This window comes from Orcinus orca, chromosome 4 (genome assembly GCF_937001465.1).
Source record: "Orcinus orca chromosome 4, mOrcOrc1.1, whole genome shotgun sequence".
NCBI lineage: Eukaryota > Metazoa > Chordata > Mammalia > Artiodactyla > Delphinidae > Orcinus > Orcinus orca.
The window spans coordinates 21,722,299-21,748,984 of record NC_064562.1 but is presented as its reverse complement, the minus strand read 5'-3'; the positions used below and the strand labels follow the sequence as shown (position 1 = coordinate 21,748,984).

The window sequence follows — 26,686 nt, the reverse complement described above, 5'->3', positions numbered from 1 at the left end:
GGGCTAAAATGGTCATTGTCACAGACTTTCAGAACCACTGGTTTATAAGCTTAATACCATAATACAATTATAATGGGTTGAATATTGTCCCCCCAAAATTCATGTCTACCCAGAACCTCAGAATGTGGTCTTACTTGGAAATGGGGTCTTTGCAGATGTAATTAATTAAGATGAAGTCAGACTGGATTATGGTGGGCCCTAAACCCAATGACTGGTGTCTTTATAAGAGAAAGGGAGATTTAGACACAGAAAGGCAGAGGGAAGACAGTCTTTGGAGACAGAGGCAGAAACTGGAGTAGCACAGCTACAAGCCAAAGAATGTCAAGGACTGCCAGCAAACACCAGAAGCTAGAAAGAGGCAAGGAAGGATTCTTCCCTAGAGCCTTCAGAGGGAGCATGGCCCTGCCGACAACTTGATTTTGGACTTCTAGCTTCCAGGACTGTGAGAGAATAAATTTCTGTTGCTTTAAACAACCTAATTTATGGTAATTTGTTATGGCAGCCCTAGGAAAGTAATACAATACTTGTGCAAATTATCATATGCATAATGCCTAAGGGAACACAGTTAAGGAGTTTAAAAAGAATTTAATAGATTCCTTTCTGGCCTCTTGCTACTTATAAGATTTTATAAGAAAGCATGTGTTACATCTAACAGTAAGCTTTTTTTTTTTTTTTTTTTTGCGGTACGCGGGCCTCTCACTGTTGCAGCCTCTCCCTGTGCTTTTGCGGAGCACAGGCTCCGGACGCGCAGGCTCAGCGGCCATGGCTCACGGGCCCAGCTGCTCCGCGGCATGTGGGATCCTCCCGGACCGGGGAACGAACCCGTGTGCCCTGCATCGGCAGGCGGACTCTCAACCACTGAGCCACCAGGGAAGCCCTAACAGTAAGCTTTTGACATGGCATGTTTTCCATCTCCTACCTTAATAACCCCAGATAGAAGGAAGGACATGGTGTAAATAGAGTGGAAGCAGTACTAATTAGCGAAGTTGTGCCGAAAATAAATTAGTAGACTGGTGACGCTTTTGTGTAGCTCCATGATTCCATAAACCAATCAATAAAACTGCCATTCAATACTCAAATTAGTGTATTTTGGAATACAAAAATAGAAGCAACTACCATTTTTAAGTGCTTACTGTGTGCCATGCACTGAACAACTCAACTTATATCCTATGAAGCAGGTATTATCTATCTTAACTTTACAAATGAAGAAACTGAGCGTTGGCCAAGTTAAGTAACACTGCCAGTAAGTGGCAAAGCTAGGAATCAACATCATTTCAGCCATGAACTAACTGCCTTCAGAGCCAATGTTTTAAAATCTAAAAGTGTGGTCCACAAGCCACCTGGACCTCACCCTAGACTAGAACCTCTAAGCGCAGAACCAGAAATCTGTAGCTTTATTATCTCCTTCCAGGACTTCAACATAGACCCCTGTTACTCTTTCTCTTGTAACCTGTATCTCACCCTTTCTTTCAAGTTTTCCTTCTCTCTGTGCTACATTCCAGGAAATTACTTCAGATCTATTTTTAAATTTGGTAATTCTTCCATCTCTAATCTTGATTTTAACTCATTCACTGAGTTAAATCACTTCAGTGATTATATTTTAAATTTGAAATCCTGCTTTTTTTCTTAACATTAGGTCATAAGCATTTTCCATGCTGTACAGTCTTCAGAATTAAACAGTAGCATAATATTCTATTCCATGGTTACACCATGATTTACCTATTCATTCTCCTGTTATATCTTGCCATTGTATGACATGAGTCCTTAGAAATTATCAAAGAATTATCACACTGAAAGACCCACTGTGACTTAGCATGTGTGGAGTGGGCCCCTGGCACCTCTGCAGTTAAAATATTCTTGGGTGATTCTGATGCACATCCGGGGTTGAGAACCATCGATTTAAAGAACCCCCAAAGTAGAGACAGACCCTTTATGTTACAATAATTTAACAGTATCCCATGGTGGTTAAGAGTGTGCACTCTTAAATGACACTGCCTGAACTGAAATCTTGGGCTCCATCCCTGAGAGACTGGGAGACCCAGGGTAAGCTTCTTAACTTCTCTGGACTTCGGTTTCCTCATTTATCAAATGAGGATCATAGAACCTATTTCAGTGGGCTGCGATGACTAAATGAGATGATATAAATAAGCACAGCAAGCCATCCTTGTAACTGTTCTGTTGGGTGGATGGGGACCTAAAGGTGAGAGGCATTGTGTGGGAAAGTCTGCTTGCACCTTCCAGTCCACCTTCATGAGAGTTCAGAGAGGTGAATGGAGACTAGAGGATTCTGGTCTGGAATCTACCTGGAGGGTGGGGAGAGGAGACTGAGACCGCAGAGTAGTTTACAGCCTCAGCTCTAGATCTGCTGACAAGTGGAAAAACAGCTTGCCTGTGGAGGAGGTGTTGCACCTTTGGAGGCCGTACTACTGAGGCAGGAAAAAAGTGGGCTTCAAGCCAGACACTTAAATCTAGCCTCCTGTTTGCATTTCCTGAGACAAGAGGTAGGTGGGCTCCAGGTTAGGCATTTACAGTCAGCCTCCTGGTTTGCTCTCCGAAATGGAAGCAATGACAGAGACAGGGTAAATAGCCAGGCTTTGTCTTCTGTGGACACCTTAAGATAACAGTCATGGCAGGAACAGAGAGGGGCAAAACCTTGTTTGAGTAAAGGATCAGGGGATCTCTGCTTCCCCCCTCCCTGGGGCAAGGGAGACACTACACATGTGCAGAAAGGCTCCTTGGGGGTCAAAAGTCAGGGGACAACTCCAGGCCACGGTGACTCTTGCTTCTCCCAGATACCTTCACGTCGGGATCCATCTTGGCTTAGAGGTGCCTGCACCCCTAAGGGGAGGGTCCTGAGACAAATTAGCCAGGGGGGGACAAAACAAGATGATTGGCCAGAAGGAAGACAAAGACCCAGAAAACTGCCCCTTTATAAAGAATTTAAACTTCCCAAAGGCGTGACTCTCTCTCTGAGTTCGCCCGTGTGTCTTTCTGCACGTACTTTGTTCTCCCAACAAACTTTTTACTTTTCTCTTTACCTTCTGCCTCCTCGCCTGAATTCCTTCCTGACAAGGCAGGCAAGAAGTAGGGATCCAGGCCCTAGCCACTGACCCCTGTGGTCTAGTGGTTAGGACTTCTGGTCCCGGAACTAAGATCTTGCTTCCAGCTACCGCTCGCTGCTGCATGCATCTGAAATCAGTTCTCCTGTATATTATTACCTTATCAAGAAGAATAACCAGTATGTGACTTTATGAGACCCGAATTCCTGAAAGGAATGAGGAAAGGCTATATCATCTTCAAACTGAGACTACTGGGGTTAGAAGAAGCCATCAGAGATTTGCTTCTGATTAAATAATAGTCCCAGGAACAATCATGTATTTAAGGAAAAACAGATGGAAGAAAAATGGGAATAGCCAAGAGAGGAAGGTCGCCAAGCCAGGATGGACAAAAATGAAGCTTAAAATTCAGACAATCTGTAAATTCAAGAAGCCTATGGTTCTCCTAATAATTTCTGAGGGTTACATTTCACAGCTATGATCCATGCTAGAAGTCTCCTCTCATGAGTAGCTTTCTCTAGTTCATAATGCAGACTATGAATACATACAGTAAATTTAGAGGGCTGTTTTTAAAAACATTCTGTAAGGTAATATTTGGTTCTAGGGGCCAAATGAAAAACTTCTGAACTACGTGAAAGAAAAATATCTAGAAGTCTAGATTGCAGTTACACAAGGAAAGGAGTTTTGTCTGCTTGCCAAGAGCAGGACCTGACACATAGTACCCAATGAATATATGTTAAATAAATTTTCTCTCTTTTGGCTTCAACTACTAATGGTTAACTTCATATTTAATCAGCATGCCTATGGAAGAGCAAGGAAGAAAATGCAGTGAAGCCTACTTGCCTTTTTGATACTAAGTCTCCCCACCTTTCCACCCTAAACCCAAAGTGAAGGGAGGTTTTCCTGGGCCTTGTGTTGAGCAACCTTAATTATTTCAACTCACTGAAAATGGATTTTAAAAAAATGGAAATATAAAATTAAAAATTACAAAAATTACAAAAATTTTTAAGGCATTTTATATATCTTTTTTATTAGCTGCTTTTTATATCTTTTTTTATTAGCTGCTTTTTATTAGCAGTTTTTAAAATCAGCTGCTGTTAGAAAGCTGAAGTGACAGGTACCCTGCAGCACTGGTTCTTAACCATGTTTGAGTCCTTCCCTTTGAAAATCCGATAAAAAGTTATACTTATCCCCCCAGAAATATGTATACACATAAAATTCTGCATATAGATTTAGAAGTCCAAAATCCCTCTGAAACCGGTAAAAGGGATCCAGGTTACAAAGCCCTTCTCTTCAACATAGCGCAGAGCTCTGGATTTAGGGGATGTGGTTATTTTCCCTTTTTAACATATGCAAATTGTGAACAGCTTAGGGGTATTGATAAAAAATTTTTAAAATGCTATGAAGTAGGTTTCATGTGCACGCCTAATTGATTATTGGTGATCTTCTTCCCTGCTTTTAGTTAACTGAATCAGATTAAATTACCCAAAACTAGTATTATAACTAGATCCTTAAAATGGCAAACCTCCCAAACCAGACAAGTCCATACAAAGGAAAGGGAGATTACACAAGGATATGTGATATCCCTAAATGCCACAGCAGATCAGCCAGTCTTTATTTGACCTTGACAGAAACTTAACATTTAGGATTTTTAAGTGAGAAGGCACCAAGAGTGGAGACTTAAGAAAGGAAAAAAGCAACCCAATTGTGGGGGGTGGGGACAATAAAAAAGCTGTTGTTGACCCAAACATTTCAACACACACCTTCTGTTCAATATAAAACACTAAGGAAAGAAAACATGTGAGAATCAGCTTTCAGAAAACATCTAATTAAAAATAGTTACACTACATCAGCTGTGCTTCAAGTTGTAGTCCATTGCATTTGGTATTTATAACTAAAGAGAAAATAAGAATACCAACTGGTCAGCTATTTGTATTTTAGAGTCAAGGTCACTGACAGCTTTCTGGTTGGCACGGAGTGGGCCACGCGGGAGGATGTCACAGCAGCTGAGGATGCGTGCTTTCTGGCCACTCTGGAAGAGAATCGGTGAGGGTTTCTGAAGCCGCATGGGGCTGTTCCTCTTGGGCACCCTTCCACCTCTGTGAAGAGGAAGGTAGTTTGACTAATACAAAAATCTCATGATTAACTTTCGGGAAAGAGGGAAATGAGCCTTCCCTGGCACTCCTTACTGAGTCAAAAACAGGCAGGGACAAGCTTCGCCTCGAGGAAGGTACTTGTGCTTTTCTGCCAGCCTCTCCCATTAGGAGATCCACGATGAAATTAGAACTGAGGAAACTTTAAAGGGAAACTTTGTAGGACAGTATAATAGATTATTAAATGCTGGACAACAGGAAAGCTTTTCTTTAAAAAGGGCAAGATGTAAGAATTAGGCTGCATATTTACCTTCCCTAGATTTTTGAATATTATTACTTTTTCCTGTAGGAGTCAGAATAAACTCTACATTAGGAATGAAGAAATTTTATCTAGATGATAAAAAGGAATCAATAGAATCAAAGTGAACACTAATCTTCAAGTGTTTTAGCCCAATTTTAACTCTTATTTGCCCTGAAAAAAAGCCATCATGTATAATAGAAAATTTGAGTTGAAACCAGTAAAAATTAATGTTCTTGAAAATGCCGGTATTCATGGAATCATACTTGTATAGTAAAAATATTAAATATATCACAGATTGAAAATTCAGAGCAGTGGTTTACCTATGAAGAAGAAGAAAAAAGTGAACAATGGGTGGGGCTTTAGTTGTATCTTTTATTTTAGAAAGAGATCAGAAGCAAATATGGTAAAATGCTGATACAGTTGGCCCTCTGTATCCTCAGGTTCCACATCAGTGATTCAACCAGCCACAGATGGAAAATATATTTTTTCAATTCCAGAAAGTTCCAAAAAGTAAAACTTAAATTTGCTGCGCACCGGCAACTATTTATATGGCACTTACATTGTACTAGGTGTTAAAAGTAATCTGGAGATGAGTTAAAGTATACAGAAGGGTTGTGCAAAGGTTATATGCAAAGACTGCCCCATTTTATACAAGGGACTTGAGCATCCATGAATTCTGGTATCTGCGGGGATCTCAGAAACAATCCCCCAGGATACTGAGGGATGACTGTACCTGTTAAATCAGGTGGTGGTATATGGTGTTCTTTACATCAATTTTTAAATGTCCCGTACACATGAAATATTTTATAATTAAAACAATTTTTTAAAAAGAATGTGAAGACTTCCACGGCAAGACCCGTGAAAGCTAATGGATTCTTTGACATGAAAGAAACATGCAGAACACCAGATGGTTCAACAGTCCTAATTCTAGAAATAATCTCAATATTGTAAGAGTGTCTAAACCTAGCATACATCCAGCTTATCAGAAATAGGGTATTAAGCATAGGACAAAACTCCAGTAGCAAAAGGAGAACTGGGGTAGGCTCTTAGAGTTGGTTTTAAAATGATTTAAACTTGAGGTATCACATTTGGACAATCAGCACGAGAGAAACCCAAGCAGGGTTATATGTTTACAAGCTCTATAAAGCCCAGCTAGAGGTCTGCAGCCCCCAAACCACAGCCAGACCCTACAGCTTTGGGGCTGGCTCTCAACACTTTGCTGCTGCCTGTGTGTGACCAAGCGCATGCTGAACCACTAGCCTTCCAGGGGCCGCTCCGGGGCGCATGGTGCGCTCTCCCAGAGGCAGGATGAGAAGAGAATGAGTGAGGCCAGAGGAGGGAGAGGAGGGTAAGAGTCTGTAGGTGAGGAAAAGACAGAGCCTGGAACATTTTACTCTTAAGTCTGAACAAATGTCCTTTAATAAATATGGAGCATACGTAAATTTCAGAAATATCATTTCCTTCCAGTAAATGTAAATGCTCTCCCTCTGAAGTTCCTGTGGAAATGGAATTCGGTGAGAGCGTGGGGCACTGGCTATTACACCTCCCTCTACTGTAAGGGGGAACGAGGACCACTCCATAGATGCCTCTGTTGCTCATACCCAGTGGCTATGCAGGTTTACAGCCTTGACTGAATCCATCTCCACTTTCACTTTCTCTTCTGTAACAGTTTATAACAGAGAACCAACAGAACTCCTATGTTAACTTTTAGGTATGCAGTTATCATAGAATATGGAATGTTTAGGATATGTTTTTTCTTCTCTTTTCTATCTTTCTCCTTAATATCCAGGCACACTAACTCAGAGATTCTATAAGAAATTATAGAGTCGCCATGATCATCAACTCGAAAATAAGTATCTAATAATCAGGAAAAGTACACACGTTTGCAAAATAATATACTCAGGCAATTCTATATAACCTATGCACTATAGCTTTATATAGCAGAAAAGTATGCAAAGGAGAAAGGTTAAGGTTGATTAGACACTGCACCTAGAGCAGTGGTTCTCGAGCAGGCACTTTTGCCCCACCAGGACACATGGGAATGTCTGGAGACACATTTTGGTTGTCACAACTGTAAGGATGCTACTGCATCTAGTGGGTATAAGTTAGGGATGCTGCTAAGTATCCTACAATGAACAGGAAAACCCTCCAAAGTATAAAGTTTTCTCACCCAAATCCCTGGCTAGTTGTATCTATCTCACCGCTTGTCTTGCAGCCTCACAAGTAGTGCGTGCTTACTGAACTACTGCCAGATACATGTACAGTTGTGAAGATCCTCCTGGTAAAGATACACACTGAGAGCAATTCCTTCCTCTGCCTAAATTTTACAGGCAAGAGAGATTTAAAAATCCATTTGTAAACCAAAAGGTCACCCTCAACTATCCTCTGTGAAAAACACTATATATTAAAAGTGATATTGGGGGCTTCCCTGGTGGCGCAGTGGTTGAGAGTCCGCCTGCTGATGCAGGGGACACGGGTTCGTGCCCCGGTCCGGGAAGATCCCACATGCCGTGGAGCGGCTGGGCCCGTGAGCCATGGCCGCTGAGCCTGCACGTCCGGTGCCTGTGCTCCACAACGGGAGAGGCCACAACAGTGAGAGGCCCGCGTACCGCAAAAAAAAAAAAAAAAAAGTGATATTGGAAGAGCTCTGGGAAAACTGCCTCATGATTGACTCTTTCCCTCCTCCCCATCCTTCTGATTAAGAGCTTCAAAGATAAATAAAATTACTTCCTTTAACCATTACAAAGAGCAGAGTCATTTAAACTCTGAGTGAATGATGACAGGCTAAGAGAACAATGACAGTTTGTAATAGACTCTCTAAACTATTCTTCATTTTCTTACAACTGGATTAAATGCTTAATAAATATATGTTGAATTAGTGAATAAAAATATAATTCGGTGAAACAGTGAAGCTGTAGCTGAAGTTCAATAACAACTAATCTTACACATTTACATTTTGACTTCCTTTATTATTAGTTGTTTATGTATCTAGATTTCCCACTAAGTATTAAACGCCTTGATACAGAAACTATGAGTTGAGAAGAACATCTAATGTCCATTAGGTTGTTTTATTTCTATTTTGTAAATGTGAGGCAACAACCACTACATGAGAAGGATGTATGAAGACTGAGCATAAATGGATATATAGTTTTTTTATTCGGTAACAAATTTATAACAAAGCTAATGTCATGTAGTTTTTAGTATCAAGAACTGTCACTTAGCCACAGAAGACTGGAGCAATAGGAGTAAGCAGTTCTTGAAAATACTGTAATTTATATTTTTTTGTACAGAGACAGTCTAGAAAAAAACTCCCAGTTTTTCTCTTAATGCTAATTCTTCAGTAATTATAATCAGTGTCAATGCAGATAACATGTATCTTTCAACTGTCCTTATTACAAGTACACATGTATAGACACATACAATATTTATATACAGGACACACAGACACAGGTGTTAAAAAGATAAGTGCTGGATCTGACTCCCTAGTATCTGAGTACCCTTTACCCCTGAGCTCCTCTCCCATGTTGTCCAGAGTTGTAATTCTCTGCGCCTTATCTCACCACTGTCCTCCCGTGTCCTGTCCCCTGGGTCCCGGCCCCCAGCACCCCAAATGCACACGTTCCATATAAGAGTTCAATAAGCAAGAGCCTGCTGTAGGATGATGAGCCATGGGTGCTTTGAGGACAGCAAGGCTCCTCTCTAAGAACCTCAGTTTCCTCACAGGCTTTACACTTTCTACCTAACAGGGTTGTTTGAGGATAGAGGACATAATGTACGTAAAGCACTTCGCAAATCTTTGGTGCTTAATAAATACTAATTCCCTTGTTTTATTGCTGAGCCTCTTTCCTCGTTCAGATTCTAAAGGACTTGAGACCATAAGACTGTGGCTAAACACATCATATTTACCCTGCCTAATGACCCTTAACAGGAAAAACATCTTTCATTCCACAGGAGAGCTCGGACAGGAGACTTAAAATGCTAATACAATTGGTAGGACCAATACTACATAATATTCTCAAGAGGTAAAGAATCACAGGATTTTGTTTTAGATCCGGGATAAGAAAATAGAAAGGGCTGGACCTAGAAGTGGGATATGAGGAGAGGGAGGGTATAAAATGCAAGGCTGAAAACCAAAGACAAATTTCCTTGACATCACGATTTTACTGGAGGTCTGTCTTGCTGCGTTTCACCTACTCACAACACCAAACCAATAAGAAGACTGAGGCCAAAAGAATGTTATATCCTAAGAGGCACTCACACCTTAGCGGGAACTGAGTTGATAACCTTCGCCAAAGCCTTAAATCACTGAACAAATGAAAATGTTTATAAATTATGAAATTGCAATTATGGACTGGTTTATCTGCAAAACTGATAGCAATCAGTCTATGAAACAAGACATCACATTATGAAAATAAAAAACTCAAATTACCTCAGCGGAAGATATTCCCAATTAAATAAAAAGAGAGAAAAAGAACCTGAAGGTATAGAAAAGGCTCGGCCAAGCCCACCACAGCATGTCATGAAGTACTACATTCCAAGCACCACAACATGTGGACGCGCAGTTGCTCAAGCAGAGGCCCTATGGTATTGCCAGGCTCTCTGTGGACCACTTAGATACGTTTTCTCGTTCAATCTCTAGAGACTTTATGAAGTAGAGACCATTAGCATGTCTGCATTTTGCACATTCAGGTACTGAGGTTTAGTAGTGTTGGATAACCCAGGCAAAGGCACAGAGTCTGGATCTGAATTCATGCACTGAAGTTTTGTTTTTCACCTGAGGTTTGTTTTTCACTAAAACTCCAAAGAGCTGAAATCAAGCACTCTCTCAAAGACTTATTACAGTTTTAGGAAGTATACAACTAAAAAACCCTTTAAGATTATCAAGAAATAATAAAAGTTCTGTTAGTTAATGTTGAGACAATTTGTACTAAATGGAAATATTAACAGAGTTTTAAAATCTGTCACCTCTATTGCTAAGAGACATTTCTATTTAAATATTATAATAATCACGTGAACGCTTCAGCTTAGGCACAGAGGCAAACGGTAGCTATATTTAAAGGGTTCCTTTCTTTTGCTCCTAGGACATCAAATCTTCCAGAATTCACATGGAAAGATACCACGAACTTACTTTGACCTGAGGATAGGACTTCTTGTTCTTTTCACTAGATGCACCAGGGAGTCCGCCATGGGAGGGGCCTTCACACACATAACGGAAACGAAATCCTCTCTGCAAAGGTAAACACAAGGTGAACAAGTTTGAGAAATACTTACGAAAAATTATAGGGACAAAGTTATACAAATTTCAAATGCTTGGTGTATTAAAGGAAAAACATAAACTGCGAAGACTGTAGATGAGAACCACTTTTCCCATAACCTTATTACAAACATTGATGGTAATTGATACTTGTGCACTGAGCTGTGGCTTAAAAGCCAGGTCCCTGGCCCTGTGGAACCTCTCCTGCTGTGCTATGTGGACAGTAACCTGCTGCAGAGTTTAAGCCTTAGACTCGACGTGCTACAGCTTGTTTGCATCAGCTTCCTCATCTCGAATTGCTGCTGCCAAGCTCTGAAATCGGCCATATGACTCAAAGTTAAGCTTCTCTGACTCTTGAAGGAATTCCTTTATCGACTCCGATGACAGCTGGTCCAGGAGGGCATACAGAAATGTCTTGTTAAATATATCGCATCAGCGTTGTAGAACACACCCTACGCTAGACCTCACATCTGGTCAGCAACTCTTAACAGCTCAGAAGAGAAGAGTTTTAAGATTATCGCTATTATCAGCTCCAGCTGGACATGTTAACTGACTTGAATAAATCCAAAACTAGATAGTCCCTTTATATATTAACTCAAGAATGTTATAGACATAGTAAATCAATTAAGAATTAGCTAGAAGCCTTTACTATGTGAGCTGATAAACACCTAAGTTCTATGTTTTTTAATCTATACAAATAAGGTTAGACTAGACCATACTCACGATCTATTCCAGTTCTAACATTTTATGCCTTGCAAAGCTAACAATTATAACTGTGCATATTTGTATACGAAGAATAAAACAAGAGCACTTATGAGAATGGCTCTCATCATCATATTAAGGGAGCTTTCAACATTTTCCCTGACTCAACTTTATAACGATGTCAAACAATTTGTGGTAGTGTTAGTAGTTTTAATTATACAGTCACTTGACCAGATGGTTTTCCTATTTTCAAATTCACCCTTCAGTGAAAAGAATATGTTAATACACTTTAAGGAACATCCTCACCTTTCATTTATGTTACTGTGGGGTTGACTTCATATAAACACTACTGGATCCCTAGGCATCAGAAGCTTCGAACACCCACTACTTGGTGGTGAGGGCTTTCTCCCTTGCACACTGGACAGTGGAGCCCAGCAAACACGAAGGTTTTGACAGCTTTGAGCTCACGGACCAATGTAAAATTTCTGCCCTCCTTAGATTGCACTGCATTTCACTATGCCTCACAGGGTCTTGAAAAGCAGTCTGAGAGGTCCAGGTACCCTGAACTAATGAAAGCACCTGAAATTATTTCTAAATTCTGTGAGAATTTTCTAATTTCCAAAGAGGATCAGTCTAAAGCATATTTAATGGGACAAATAAGGCCTGAAGTAAATTCCTTAGTCGGGGAAACTGCTTCAAGTCACACATGGGTCTGGTGTGTATGATCAACTCATCAAAGTGGCACCTAAAACAACTCTTGCAAATGGCTCCTCGGGAGATCCCAAACCTAAACACCTGGGAAGCTTTTTGAGGTTAGTCATTTGGAGGCAATTATCCTCTGTTTTGCTTCGCACAAAATTCAAACTAAAAAAAAAGTTACAAATTCAGACCTATACCTTTTATAGACAAAGGCTGTTGACTTTTTTTTTTTTTTTTTCCCGGTACGCGGGCCTCTTACTGTTGTGGCCTCTCCCGTTGCGGAGCACAGGCTCCAGACGCGCAGGCTCAGCGGCCATGGCTCACGGGCCGCTCCGCGGCATGTGGGATCCTCCCAGACCGGGGCACGAACCCGTGTCCCCTGCATCAGCAGGCGGACTCTCAACCACTGCGCCACCAGGGAAGCCCAAGTTGACTTATTTTTAATAATTAAGTGAAATTTCTAAAAGCATGAAAAAGCAACAGCGTGTGTAACAGCCTCCAGAATTGACTAGCCATAAAATAGGGATTTACCTGTTAATCAATTTAAATACAAGTTCAGTTTTTAAATAATATTAGATAATTAGCACTTAATAATATGCAACAGAACTGGATACGCTAAAGATTAGTAGTCTATGCTGTGACTCATCTCTGTCAGAGTTGGGGAAAACTGTGGCAGAGACCCCAAAGACAAAAGAACACTTTTCTAGATTTTATTTTTTAAACTTAATAAATTAATTCATTATCTTTAATCACAAAATTCCTTCAGGACAATTGGAAAAATAAGTACTTATACATATACTTTTATATCTTACTGGAAGTGGTTTCAAATAGAATATGAGTAAAGAGACATGTCTTAATAGCTTGCTTATCATTTAAAAAACAATAGACATTATTCATGGTTGGATAAGAGTATTAAACTTCCATGCAAAGGAATTTCTAACCTGAGGATAGAAATTTATTACTTTTTTTTTTTTTTTTAAGGAAGCTAGGATGTCTTCAAATGTATAGTCTGGATGCATTTCAGATTCTAAATTTTTGAGATTAAAGGTTTGCCAATCCACAGCCATTCATCTCAGTAACTCCATTTGCTTAAAATGAGTCATCAACCTCAAAGGCAAGGCTATAACCATCCGGTCAGAAAGTCTGACTTAAATACAATCTTCTTACTTTCACTGGAGTCAGACATCAAAATATTATCAGTTTGGTAAGCAAACACACTGATTTACTCAGATAAGCTTTTACACATCCACAAGTAGCGAATTAAATTTTGAATTTTGGACTTATGTAACCCACCCTTCAAATAAATCATAAGTATCAATTTTTCCTTGTGACTACTGGACCCATAGTAAGAAACTGCATTTAAAAATTCTTATTGTAGTGCTATGCTTATGAAAATGGATATTTGAAAAACACATTTTACCTAGTATGCAAATAAAGTTTAGTTGATTTCTCAGTTTCACAGACTCAGAAAATTTTCCAGGAGGCCAGACTACTGCCTAGAATGTTAAGGGATAACCTTCCACTGGGAGGGTCTTTGAGAGAGTCAGTGGCCTCCTGTGGGAACTCACCACTATGGAATTGGACACGGAGGTAAAACAAAGTCATGTCAGCAGCCTGTGGGGTCAGGGTGTGCCACCTGCAAGCGACTAAAACAACGGCCTCAAGTCTCACGTGGCATTCCTGTCCCCACACCAAAAACATTAACCCAAGTTCAACCTCGTAAGGATAGTCTATTCGGTCATAGTTAAGATATTTACATCCTTTACATCTTGACCAAAATCCAAATACATATATAAGGCCACGATTAGAGTAACCACAACCATGCTTTATTTAAGTTCTCGACCCAGTTAGCATTTGTTAAGTGTTACACTTACTTGCCTGAGCTACTAAAAACATTTAGGAAAGGTATTGGATGATATAACTCAAGAGAGCAGGTACACTCATCCTCAGTCTCACAAAGATGTGCTAATAAGCACATCCATTTGGAGATTTACCGACTTTGTCCTCATTTTGCAGAAGACTATACCATTATTTCCATTCTTCAATGACTGAAATCTCCTATAGGCAAATATTAGAGATCCTCCTCCCTCCTCTTTGATAGCACTGGTCCCATACAATTTCTAATAACTATTCACCCATGGGGGCATGGTGAGGAGGCCACTTCAAGCCAGGTATCCTCTATAGAATCTAGTAGTAAGAAGAAGAGCCTGATAAAATAAAATGCTCCTCTCCTGACTACAAACAGACTGAGTCCAAAGCTAACACCAGAGAGAACTCAACCGTCCATTCTAATACTTTCTCTACACCCTACTGGTACCTTTAGTATCTTAGGTTACATGTTTCAAAGACAGAACAGAGAAGGCTGGAGCTCCAAAGGAAGGAGGAAGGCTAAGAAGTACTGCATGTGCAGGGACATGTTGATGGACGTAACTCAGCGTACATGAACTGCATGCATGTGTATTCCCTTATAAATGAAAATGAGTGGAGATAACCTATGCCTCTCCTAGGAGTGGCTGGTAAGCAAAGTTAGTAGAGATCGTGGGATATCAAGGATCTCTAATTAAGTTTTACAGAACTACATACTGAGGCTCAGGAGAGTGTGAAGAATGACTAAGAGAAATGTAAAGTGGATGAATAAAGTTGTCACATAATTTGTCAGGTTGTTGATCTTCTAGATAAGGTACTTCCTTTGTAAAATTCATTTATTATTTTATTTGGTGCTTGAGATATTAATATTAGACTTATGGATCTAACAATTAAAGAGAAAGTCCCACCCCTTTCATCTTCTTACCTGTTTAGGTTGCTCTAATATTTGAAGGTATGGGCCATCTGCTAAAAACAAAACAACAAACAGAAACCAAAAGAAACTGTGAGGCTTCTCAAATTTGGTAAAAAGAAAAATATATACATATAAAAGAAGTAAAAAAACTGAAATTATGTTTTTAAATATAGGCTTCAAATAAATGTTTTAGCTAAAATTCCACAAGGATATATCTTCCTTGTTTGAATATTAAATTTATCCTTATTTTAACAACAGTTTTACACCGTCAGAGAGAACCACACTATATAAACGTCTTGTTGAATGGTGATGGCGCATTGCACAACCCGACAAAAGGCATGATGTCTGGCAAGGATTAAGGCGTCAACAGCCTTCACAATCATGTCCACTAACAAAGCATTTTTTAAATGACACAAATACCAGTTAAAAGCAGCAACCACTTCCTGGGCACTATGAAATTTTCTTTTGCCCTCATATCATTAGACACTGATTTCCATTCTTCAAAGAGAATGTGCTTAATGTGAAATTACAAGAGACTGAGCTAGTGCCTACACGTGAAACACACAGATAACAATCTCAGGCTATCCGCTTTTCCTTACACTAAGTTTTTGGTTCCTTTCCAATACTCAGAATCCATAAGTATTGCCCTCATTCCTTAACTGGCTAGCTTGTTCCTCCTCCCTCCCAAATTTAATTTGGTCTCTCAGACATGGTAGATTCTTATTAACTCACAGCTTCTGATGTTTGTATACAACTTTTGAATACTGTGCTCTCATATAAACTCTGTTCTAAAACAAGCATTTTATAAAATTCTGAAAATAATTTAGATAGGTGCATACCAATTAATTGTTATAAAAACAAAGAATACTAGAAGCTTAATCCATAGCCTGACTATACCTGAGTTTGGAAACTCAAAGGAAAATCAGAAGCTCTGACAGTATAAATTCAAATTTGTTCAATATGAGAAAGTCCCTAAGCTTCCCAGCTGGTTTTTATGTCAACAGTAAAATAATCCATAGCTCTGCAATACATAAAGGCTCATGGTGTTTCTCACTTGTTTGAATGTAAATTAAAATGGTACTAAAAAAATTCTAGAATGCTTTGGTGTCCATTTCAACCTTCACTGTCTCTAGGACAGAAGTTCAAGACTTATTTTAGATAAGTATATTTATTAAGAAAGCTAAACTTTCAGGTTGAAATTAAAAATAAACTTTAACTTGAGAGAGGATTTATTTTTACCTTTTCAGTATTATGATCAGTCAGGATAAGGCTAGAAAACTGTAGGAAACTAAGGTATAATTATTTCCTGTTATTATTCAAGAAATTTACAAGGAAGTCAGTTGAAAAATGACTGAATTTGAACTGAAACATACACAAGAAAAAAGGGTAGGGACTGACCAATGTAGTATAATTTAGGTAAATTATCTTCTCTTGTCTGTATGAAATTAATTCCTGGATGTATTTAACTACTTTTAGAAAAGAAACTGTTAGAATTTTAAAATTCCAAAAAATGGCTAGAATTTAATTTCTGATAAGGAGATAAAACTGATTAGAAAAGGAAATATTTTCACACTGCTAATATAAAGCCTGTACAACAATATAATAAATCTATTCATTAACATTCCCTCTAGAAAGCTAAATGAACTTATGAAGAAGAGAAGTCTTTAAGAAAGCAACATTTGACAGCAAGGTCCTACTGTATATGAATAGCACAGGGAACTATATTCAATATCCTGTGATAAACCATAATGGAAAAGAATATAAAAAAATGTATACATATGCATAACTGAATCACTTTGCCGTACAGCAGAAATTAACACAACACTGTAAATCAACAATACTTCAGTTAAAAAAAAGAAGGCAACATTTGGATGCCATGGAAGATATAGAGGAGTTGGAACACATTTACATCAAACTTCAAGTCTCTCACTTCTTATTAACTCTTCTAAAAATACTTGAAGTTTTGCTATTATTTTTGCTGTATGATTTAATTTCCTTTAAATATGTGAAATTTTAAGGTTTGGGAATTTTATTAGTGAAATGGGGCCATTTTTTCTCTTTCAGGGAATACACTCAAACATTAAATCAACTAGAAAATTAGATTTGATGTGCATATATTTGTTTTAATGCCAATTTTCCTTGGCCGCATTTCTATGCCATGAACTGACATCCTACAGCATAATGTTATAGACCTAGCAGTCGTGCCATATCTGATAGAGTTTTCCACAAGTAGCAAAACTACTAATGGTTTTAGATTTCAAGAAATATAAAACAGTCTACATGAAAATTACAAATTAATACTGGTTTATATTACCTCTCTATCCCTCTAAAATGTGAATAAAACATCCATACATCTTGGTTTATAAAAACTGAACTATGCCACTGCAATGCAGAGGGAAAGTATGTGACAATAAAAATGATGAGGTAATAACTGGAAAATATGATTTTGAGGTATAATTATAAAAGTTTTTCTAATGTTATGGGCTAAATAATTCCTACAACATGAAGCTCTGACTACAGAATATTTACTGAGATAGTTCTTTTGATCATCTTATTTCTATCGCCATAAACTTGATGAAATAAATACACTAAGAAAGCATCTGCATCAGGATATTGTTTGGCATCTACAAGGCATTAAATGGAATATGCTTCCTGAGGTCAGAACCTTTTATGTTTTCAATAAAGTATCAGTACCAAGAAAAAGACTCTGATCCTCAGAATAAGAAGTTCACATGAAACACAGACGCTACCAAGACATTTACTTGTTCACAGGAAGCTGACCTAGAGCTTATACTGGACAGCACTTGAGGAGATCTCAGGTACAGTAGCCTACAAAATATGTTTTGTGGGGTAAAGAGAGAAAGGGCTCAGCAGCACACTTCGTGAAGCTAATGAAGGTGAAGGTACAGCAGATTTACTTTTTTCCCTTCCCATGAACTTCTAGAAATAATAGATATAAAAATGCAGAAAAACATCTGATCTAAAACATGAGAAGTGCCAGAGTAACACCACTAATTTTAAATGACGATGATACAAATTGGATAAAGTCTCCCATTGAGGACAAGCAAATCCATGGTAAACAGAATAGCTGATGCCCACTTCAGTGATCGCACAACTCTCTGTTACATACAACTTCCAAAATTGACTCACATAGCTTGTGAACATCTGGCGAGTCCCCCGGTGAAGTGAAGAGCACATAAAAAGAGCTATCATAACAAGCTTACGTAAGAATCAATAAATAAAAACAGAGACTGAGTTGACTTTTTTTAATCGGCCATATGAGATTAAACAATTTGTTGATGGGGATAATTAATAGAGTCATGTTAGGAGGAAGGATGATCCTCATGAGTTTATCCAACTGGTCAGAACATAAAGCAAAAAGCTTTTTAAAAAGATGATTTCACTACTGAGATGACTTTTATTATTTTTGTACAATTTATGTTCCCAGTGTCTGGTATACTGGCTGGCACACAATAGGTACTCAAAAGTGTTTTTGGAATAGATCTGAGGAGTTGAGACTGCCTCATGTTTGCCTGGGACAAAGGAAACAGGAGTTATAAAGACACCAGAGATAACAAGATTGGGTGAAAGGAAAAATCCTACATGGAATAAAGAAATTCCTTTTGAGCTGTGCTAGCAGATATCAGCAACAACTGTCAGTTATACAATGGGTAACTGGGGTCAAACATGTTTGTGCAAACACAGTCCAAAAAAGTATACTGAAAGATTGTTTTTTTTTTATAAATTTATTTTTTATTTATATTATTTTTATTTTTGGCTGCATTGGGTCTTCGTTGCTACATGCGGGCCTTCTCTAGTTGCAGCGAGTGAGGGCTGCTCTTTGTTGCGGTGCAAGGGATTCTCATTTCAGTGGCTTCTCTTGTTGTGGAGCACTGGCTCTAGGTGCGTGGGCTTCAGTAGCTGTGGCACACTGGCTCAGTAGTTGTGGCTCACGGGCTCCAGAACACAGGCTCAGTAGTTGTGGCGCACAGGCTTAGGTGCTCCGCGGCATGTGGGATCTTCCCGGACCAGGGCTCAAACCTGTGTCCCCTGCACTGGCAGGCAGATTCTTAACCACTGCGCCACCAGGGAAGTCCCAAAAGATTGGTTTTTAAAACATAAATCACCATTTCCTTTCCAGGTACCTCACTGACTTTCTAAAAGAATGTACAGAAAATCCTGAATTTAAAGAAAGCAAAAGCAAAATGACAGGCAACAGGGATGAGGAATTTTCTTACCTGTTGGCAGTGGCATCTCTGGTTGAAATAATTCTGGATTAAATATTGTATGATTCAAAGGATCCAAATGAAACATCTATAAAAAGGAAAATTTAGATATTTCAGTCATTATTTTTCCAACACTGTATTAAAAATTTGAACTTGAAATACCTAAAACTTAACTACAGGAACAAAAACTAAAGCCAAAACCAAAAACCCGAAAACACTTCAAATCAGAATCTAAAAAATACACTCAGGAGACCTAGCTAAGTTCTCATATGTATGGAACTTTACAGGCGGCTATGTGACAAAGGGATTTCAGAAGAATGACCTAGCTGTAAAGTCCACAGAGGTAAGGACATGGTGTAGCTTGCTTACTGGTATATCTGCAGGACTCAGTGTACATTTATCAGAGTGGATGCTTAAATATTTGTTGAATTTATGATTTAAAGCTTATACTCTCTTAGAAATATAAGCATGAGAAGATAATCCTAGAAATCTGTATTTCTTTTATGATGATAAATAAACTCCTCCTCTAGCCATCCAACTTCAAGGCCTGAAAGAATTAGGTAGCAGCCCTAGAACAACTTACAGAAAAACTGAAAATACAACTTAGTCCAAAGAGCAGATAACTGAGCACTGAGCTCCCTCACTTTTTTTTTTCCACCTTTATTTACCTAGCACAACACAAAATACCTGGAATTTAGTGGGTGTGGCAGGCTGAATAATGGCTCCTCCACGGACATCCACATCCCAATCCCCAGAACCTGTGAATGCTATCTCATATAGCAAAAGGGATTTCGTACATGTTATTAGGGTAAGAATATACAGATGGGGAGATTATCCTGAATTATCCAGGTAGGCCCTATAGGAGGGATGCAGGAGATCAAAGTGAACTGTAGGAGATGCAACAATGGAAGCAGGAAGGTGGAATGAGGGAAGGGGCCGCAAGCCAAGAAATGCAAACAGCCTCTAGAAGTTCGAAAAGGTAAGGAAAGCTTTCGGAAGGAATGCAGCCCTGCCAACACCTTGATTATAGACTTCTGACCTCCAGACTGTAAGAGAATAATTTTTTTTTTTTTTTGCGGTACGCGGGCCTCTCACTGCTGTGGACTCTCCCGTTGCGGAGCACAGGCTCCGGACGCGCAGGCCCAGCGGCCATGGCTCACGGGCCCAGCCGCTCCGCGGCATGTGGGATCTTCCCGGACCGGGGCACGAACCCACGTCCCCTGCATTGTCAGGAGGACTCTCAACCACTGCGCCACCAGGGAAGCCCTAAATTTGTATTTTTTAAGCTACTGAACTTGTGGTAATTTGTTACAGTAGCACCAGAAAACTAATACAGTGGGCAAACAATATATTTTGATTGAATTATAATCTAACAATAAGTTACTAATAATTACTTATCCCAAGAGAAACACTTTCTTCCCACTTAGTTCACTCAGGATTTAAAATTCATATTTCTGAGTTTGGCATTTATTTCAACCTAAGTAAGTCATCTGTGGACAGCACAGAAACCAAACATGTTTCATTGTTTTATGATACGCTAGTTAGTAAATATGCTGGAGCTGACATTTTTTTAAAAAACACAAATATTTTACTTCTTTTCTTTACTAGCATATTATTGGACATTCTTGGGTACCTAAGAATCTGTATGCCTAGTTAAATCAAGACTAAGAAATGCAGTGTTTAAATAAAGAAGGCTTCAGATCCAGTTGTGAGGTATGCAAATTTTCAATTGAGGAACAATAAATGTACTCCACTTCAGTGCTTCAGAGTGAAGTTCATCTACACAATTCACCATTTGCTAAAAAGGAAATAAAGGAATGAAAAAACATGTTATTATAAAAATGGGCCCCACCTTACAGAGAGAATTCATCAGTCCCAGAGCAGAAAAGATGACCTAGCAGAAAAAAATAGTTCCTATGGTCCCGCAGGTAGCTAAAACGAGTGGTTAGAGGGCCAAAACTCTGATCTTAGGAGAGACACATGCCCCACTTCAGACAAGAAGAGGGAAGCTGTGTTGTGTGCTGCAGCTTGCACTGTGCATTAGGTCAGCGGTGGGGAGTGAATTCCAGAATACATTAAAACACTGAGGACATGCACATTTCAGGAAATATATACCATTAATCTTGAGACAAGGAAACAAACAAATAAACTTCAAGGACCTCTCCCTTCAAAAATGGAAATATCAGAACATGCCCAACTTCTGTTGCTGATGATCACAAAAACGCCCACTTAAGAAAAGCTTTCGAAATGAATGTTTTCAGCAGGTTTTACTCTTGTGTGGCATAAAGGACCATCTCTTGCTGTTAGGATTTCCTGCATATAGACAGGAAAGCATGGTTTAAAACTAAGCTGACCAACCCTAATGCTGGTTAGAGTTTGCCTTTAATTGTTAGAGATAGCATATTAAAAGCGAAAGGTAAAACACAGGTTTTTTATAATATGAGTAGCCAAATGCTTTACATGCTTCAATCAAAGCAAATGGTCTTAGATTTATCCTATATCATCATTTGTACAATAAAATTCAAAAGAAGTATCTTAATGTGAAAAGCAATGCATACTCATTCTTTCTAAACCAATCAGAACATTATCAAGAGTAACGAATGCTATATAAGTCTATTTTATTTAAAGAAGTAATACTAAATCCCTTTGAAAGTATTGGGTTGGGGCTTCCCTGGTGGCGCAGTGGTTGAGAGTCTGCCTGCCGATGCAGGGGACACGGGTTCGTGTCCCGGTCCGGGAGGATCCCACATGCCGCGGAGCGGCTGGGCCCCTGGGCCATGGTCGCTGAGCCTGCGCGTCCGGAGCCTGTGCTCCGCAACGGGAGAGGCCACAACAGTGAGAGGCCCGCGTACCACCAAAAAAAAAAAAAAAAAAAAGTATTGGGTTGGCCAAAAAGTTGGTTTGGGTTTTCCATAAGATGTTACAAAAAACCCGAACGAACTTTTTGGCCAACCCAATATTTCGCTTTTGGTTTCTGATTCTTTGCATGCATAAATTTGGGAAATACATGTTTTAGGTGGCTAAAGTTTAAGTGTGAAATGATTACAAAATGCGGACCAGGGTGTCCTGGCACCTAGTGTTCCCTCTCTTTGTCTAACCTAGCAAATTACATCTTTCAAATCTCAGCTTACATAGACTTCTTTTGGAAAGTCTGCCTAACCCTCCTCTTCTTCCCAGGCAGCACGGAGTGATCCTCCTGGACATTTCTGTCCCATACCGTGCAGACTACAACTACAGCATTTATCACCATGTGGAAACTATTCATGTCTCTGTCCCTCCTATTAGAATGGCAGCTGCCTGAAATGTGTCACATTTTTGTACCCCTCCTTAGCCAATGTTCTGGTACATAGTAATGCCTCAATGAACAGCTCATGAATGAATAAATATCAGTATTTTAAATACACTTAATATTTAATTACCCTAGAGTCTGAAAATTGCTTGCAAATGGTTCATTAAATATATATACATTATATAAATAAATCTCTTTCTTTCTATATATATAAATATACATATATATGTATAGGGCAAAATATTACCAACCAACGAAGATTTGTTGGACTATCCAATATTTCTACAGGCTTGAAATTGAAAATTTTCAAGTACAAAGTTAGGAGGAAAAAAAAAGGACACTGGTATCCCTTTATAATTGCAAATATAATTATAATGAACAGTTTTACATTCCCAAAGCACATTCATTGCCCATTAAGTCTTTTAAAGATCCCTGTGAGTGAAGAGGGGAGGGGGGTGCTAAGTAATTCCTCAAGTTTTAAGAGCAGCCAGCACTTGGTTAAGATCTTTGAATTCTAAGTCCTTTTTACTACACCAATCTGCCTCATTAGGTGAGTTTTCAATAAATACTTTGTCTTCTCCCCCAAAATGGTATGTTCAAGTCCTAACTCCTAATACCTCTGAATGTGACTTTACTTAAAAATAGGGTCTTTGCAGATGTAATCAAGTTAAGATGAGGTCATACTAAAGAATGGGCCCTCAATCCAATGCCTGGTACTTTTACAAGAGAATAGAGGAGGTTTGGATACAGAAACACAGAGGAGACAAAGGGAAGAAGGCCAATGTGCTGGAGTGACGAAGCTACAAGCCAAGGAATGCCAAGGACTGCCAGTAACCACCAGAAGCCAGGGGAGAACCACAGAAGAGGTTCTCCTTCAGATCTTCCAGAAGTAACTAACCCTGTCATCATCTTGATTTTGGACTTCTAGGCTCCAGAACTGAGAGAGAATATATCTCTGTTGTTTTAAGCTACCCAGTTTGTTGTAATTTGTTACAGCAGCCCTAAGAAACTAATACAAGTAGTTATCATTTGATCTGAAGCATATATAACTTTTATGCAACAATATGTGACAGCAGGGTTTAAGTTACTCATTTTACATGACATGTCCTCTCAGACCTTACATAGAGGGAAAGGAAAAACAATTTAAAAGAAATTTTTTACCACTTTTAGAGTTTCCCTGATAGTTACTATTGTTGCCTCTGTATATTTTAAAATATGAATACATTTACAAAAAATTATTAGTGAGATTATTAAAATACTTACTTGTTCATGCCCTCCCAAATATGGGTCATCTTCTGCCATTCTGGAGCTGTACATCAAAAGAATACAAAACTGAACTGTAAAACTGGAAGGAACCTTAAAAATTCCACAATGCAGGAGTAAACTGCTTTATTCCAGTAAGACCAAGTATAACCCTTTTTTAAAGACCTTAGGAGGGGGATATGGTGTAGTTCCTCTTTGGAATCTAAATCTAACAGTAGAAATATTGCGTAATCAAGGAATTACCACTCACATCTAACCCACAACACTGATGTCAACCTCACAGTACTGTCCTGGAGTTTGGTACAACTAGTCTTCATCCTCTGTATAAAAATCATGCCATTAGATTTCTTAGAGGCCATTTCTTTTTGTCACCATCTAGACTTCAAAGATTCACTTAGCTCTTTGTATAGGTTATTTTCCAACCCTTCATGAATTCTGTGATAGTCCTAGAACTATCTCCCCACTTTCTACGTGCCACTTGAGTTGAGAAGCTCAGAGGGGGTCATTTTGCTGTGAGAGGGCCTGATCAGTGCTTTGCATAGCACAGGGTAGGACGGCTACAGTGTGCCGTGCTCTGTCCCCTAGAGCACTCCGCTGCTGCAGGCCACTTCCTCTGTCAGAGTGGTCCAGAAACACTGTAACATTAAACATGCAAGCAAAAGGCACAAAAATAAGAGCCCTTATTATCAAGGCTACAGTCTCAGATTTACTCAACCCCAGCCAGATACTAAAACATCACAGGCCCTAGCAATCTTCTGTTACCCAGAGGCCTTGACAAAAATTAAGAGCCACATGACCAGATAAAAACAGTATCTAAAATCACATATCATTTTGGATTTACTTAAGAAATATCCTTATCATTATTTTAAATATGTATAGGACAACTCTAGTTAAATTTACTTAGATCAAAGTTTAGACATATTGCCTGAAAACCTAGAAGATAAAAAAAAAAAACAGAGCTGAAAGATTTGAAGCCAATTTTTCTCTTTCTTTTTTTCTCATGAAGTCTATAAAGCATTCAACGGCACTTGAGTCTGGGCCTGTCCCAAAGTGTTAGCTGTCCACCAAAATCTGTTCTCTCCTTTTCCACAGTAATAGAGTTGTAACTGGAAACACACTCAGCCAGAGTATACTCCACCCACACTCCTATGGGGTTAGGGATGGTCATTAGAAGAAACGCTTGCCAGTGGAATGTCAGAACTATTTATTGTGTGCCATTTCCAGGTCTGGACTTAAGGCCCTTGACATCCTTCCTCCGTGTTTTTGTTTCTTCTCTGTCCCACTGGATTAAAACCTAGGCATGAAGACCTGGCACTTACATGATGATGAATGGCAGCTAAGACTGATGGTGATGTGAGAAAGAAATCAAAAACTGTGTTCTTTAACCGGGTGTACTGTTGGGTCTCTTTGTTAGAACAGTTTAGCCCTCACTCTAATGAATATATCATTTAACATTCCAAAGTCCTCCAAAGAGGATTCCGGTTTCCAATGAAATCCTCTCCTGCTAGTGCCCTCTGTGACTGGGGAGGAGGGAAAGAGCATCGGAGGGCTCCTAGTGGAATGCAGAGTAGTGCTGAATTTCAACAAAAGGGAAAAGAGCGGCTCTGAGTTCTACAGAACAAGAATGCCATGCAGATTTGCAAGAAAATATTCGTCTAAAACAAGAAACTATTGATTGAAGATTTACAAACAGCTGTAGTTAAGACAAACAGCTAAAAAAAAAAAGGAAAACAGACCTTTTAGTGAAGAAGAATTAAATCATTAGAAATTCAAGAGTTCTTCCACTGCTGAGTGTGTGACTTTGGATATATAACTAACCCACTGTGGCCTCTGTTTCCTCATCTGCAAATGAAAGACTTTGATAAGGGATGGACCTTTGAAAGGAATAGAATTTTGTTGTGCTCGGAATATGTTAGTTAGCTAATAAATACTTATTCACAGAACAAATCACCTAAATCATAACTCTTTCTGTAAACTTGGAGTTTTATACGGACTTAAGTATATATCCATATTAAAGAATCATTAGCATAATTTTCACTTATATGAAGGATACCAGTAAATAGTGTTACACTGAAATACAGTGTTAACACTAGTTACAACATTCCATGTGAAAAATTCTTATTCTTAGAACACAGAAGCCCAAAAAGCTTCCAAGAAAAATATTAAGACCATTTTTTTTTTGCCTTTAATGTGGGTTGATCATTTGAATCCTCTCAATCTTAGCCCACAGTCTTTAAAGGCAAAGGGAGACTGCTGACTTGTTAAACTGACAGAACCTGTTCAGAACCTCTATTACACTGATTTTATGTATATATTTAAACCTGTGGATGGTTTCCTGAACTTTGATTGAATGTAAGGTGGCCCTGACCCTAATTTTAAAGACTCAACTAAATCTACTTTATTAGAACTGATGCAGGGTTATTATCATGATCACCACTGTACAGCACACCTCAATGAAGATCTCTAAATCGTAAGCACAGGACAAAACACCAAATTAAATACAGTCCTCCCTCCAATATCCTCCCCGTGATTTATGCACGACTGAGTGCCCAAAGATCATGGTTTTAAAAGCCTAACAGCAGCCCAAGAGACACTGGGTGACGGTTAAAATCTGAACTTTTACAGCTTCTGTGAGACAGAGTTCACTGTGAAGAGCTGAGGTAACAGCAGGCTGAGAGTGATGTCAATGTTAATTCATGATTTAAAAATAAAATGTCAAACGAAACCAAGAATTATTTGGAAAGGATGAATCACCATAATATTTGCATTAATTGTAAGAGCAGGTTTTATTTCAAAATTTTGAAATACCAACTAAGCCTTTGGAACTGAAGGATTAGGAAAGACCAGGGAAAGCCTCTACTGCCCCCTTGCTCCCCCAGCCCTTCCCCTCACTTTCCCTTTGCACACAGTTCTGTGCTTTTGAGGAAGGACCTTGAAACAGAACGGGAGACACTGGGTTGACTGGTGAGAAGATGGGCCTAAGCTCTGCCATCTCTCTCCCCCAACAGTGAGGCTTCCAGAAAA

General features: G+C 39.0%; 1 protein-coding gene across 6 annotated transcripts in view; it reads right to left on the bottom strand.

The window, feature by feature from the left end:
• The window catches only part of NFKB1 (nuclear factor kappa B subunit 1), a 122,060-nt gene that overhangs the window by 75,230 nt on the left and 20,144 nt on the right, over positions 1-26,686 (bottom strand). For 3 of the 6 annotated variants that reach the window (XM_004263570.4, XM_049708849.1, XM_033402124.2), the window contains exons 2-5: positions 23,663-23,708; positions 19,123-19,198; positions 14,897-14,937; positions 10,579-10,677 (exon numbers count right to left, since the gene is read on the bottom strand). In XM_004263570.4, the coding sequence (XP_004263618.1) occupies positions 10,579-10,677; positions 14,897-14,937; positions 19,123-19,198; positions 23,663-23,701 (255 nt within the window). In that variant the 5' untranslated portion in view covers positions 23,702-23,708. Of the gene's footprint in view, positions 1-10,578; positions 10,678-14,896; positions 14,938-19,122; positions 19,199-19,797; positions 19,817-23,662; positions 23,709-26,686 lie in introns of those variants that run through there. The other 3 variants (XM_033402102.2, XM_049708847.1, XM_049708848.1) reach the window with 3 other exon arrangements.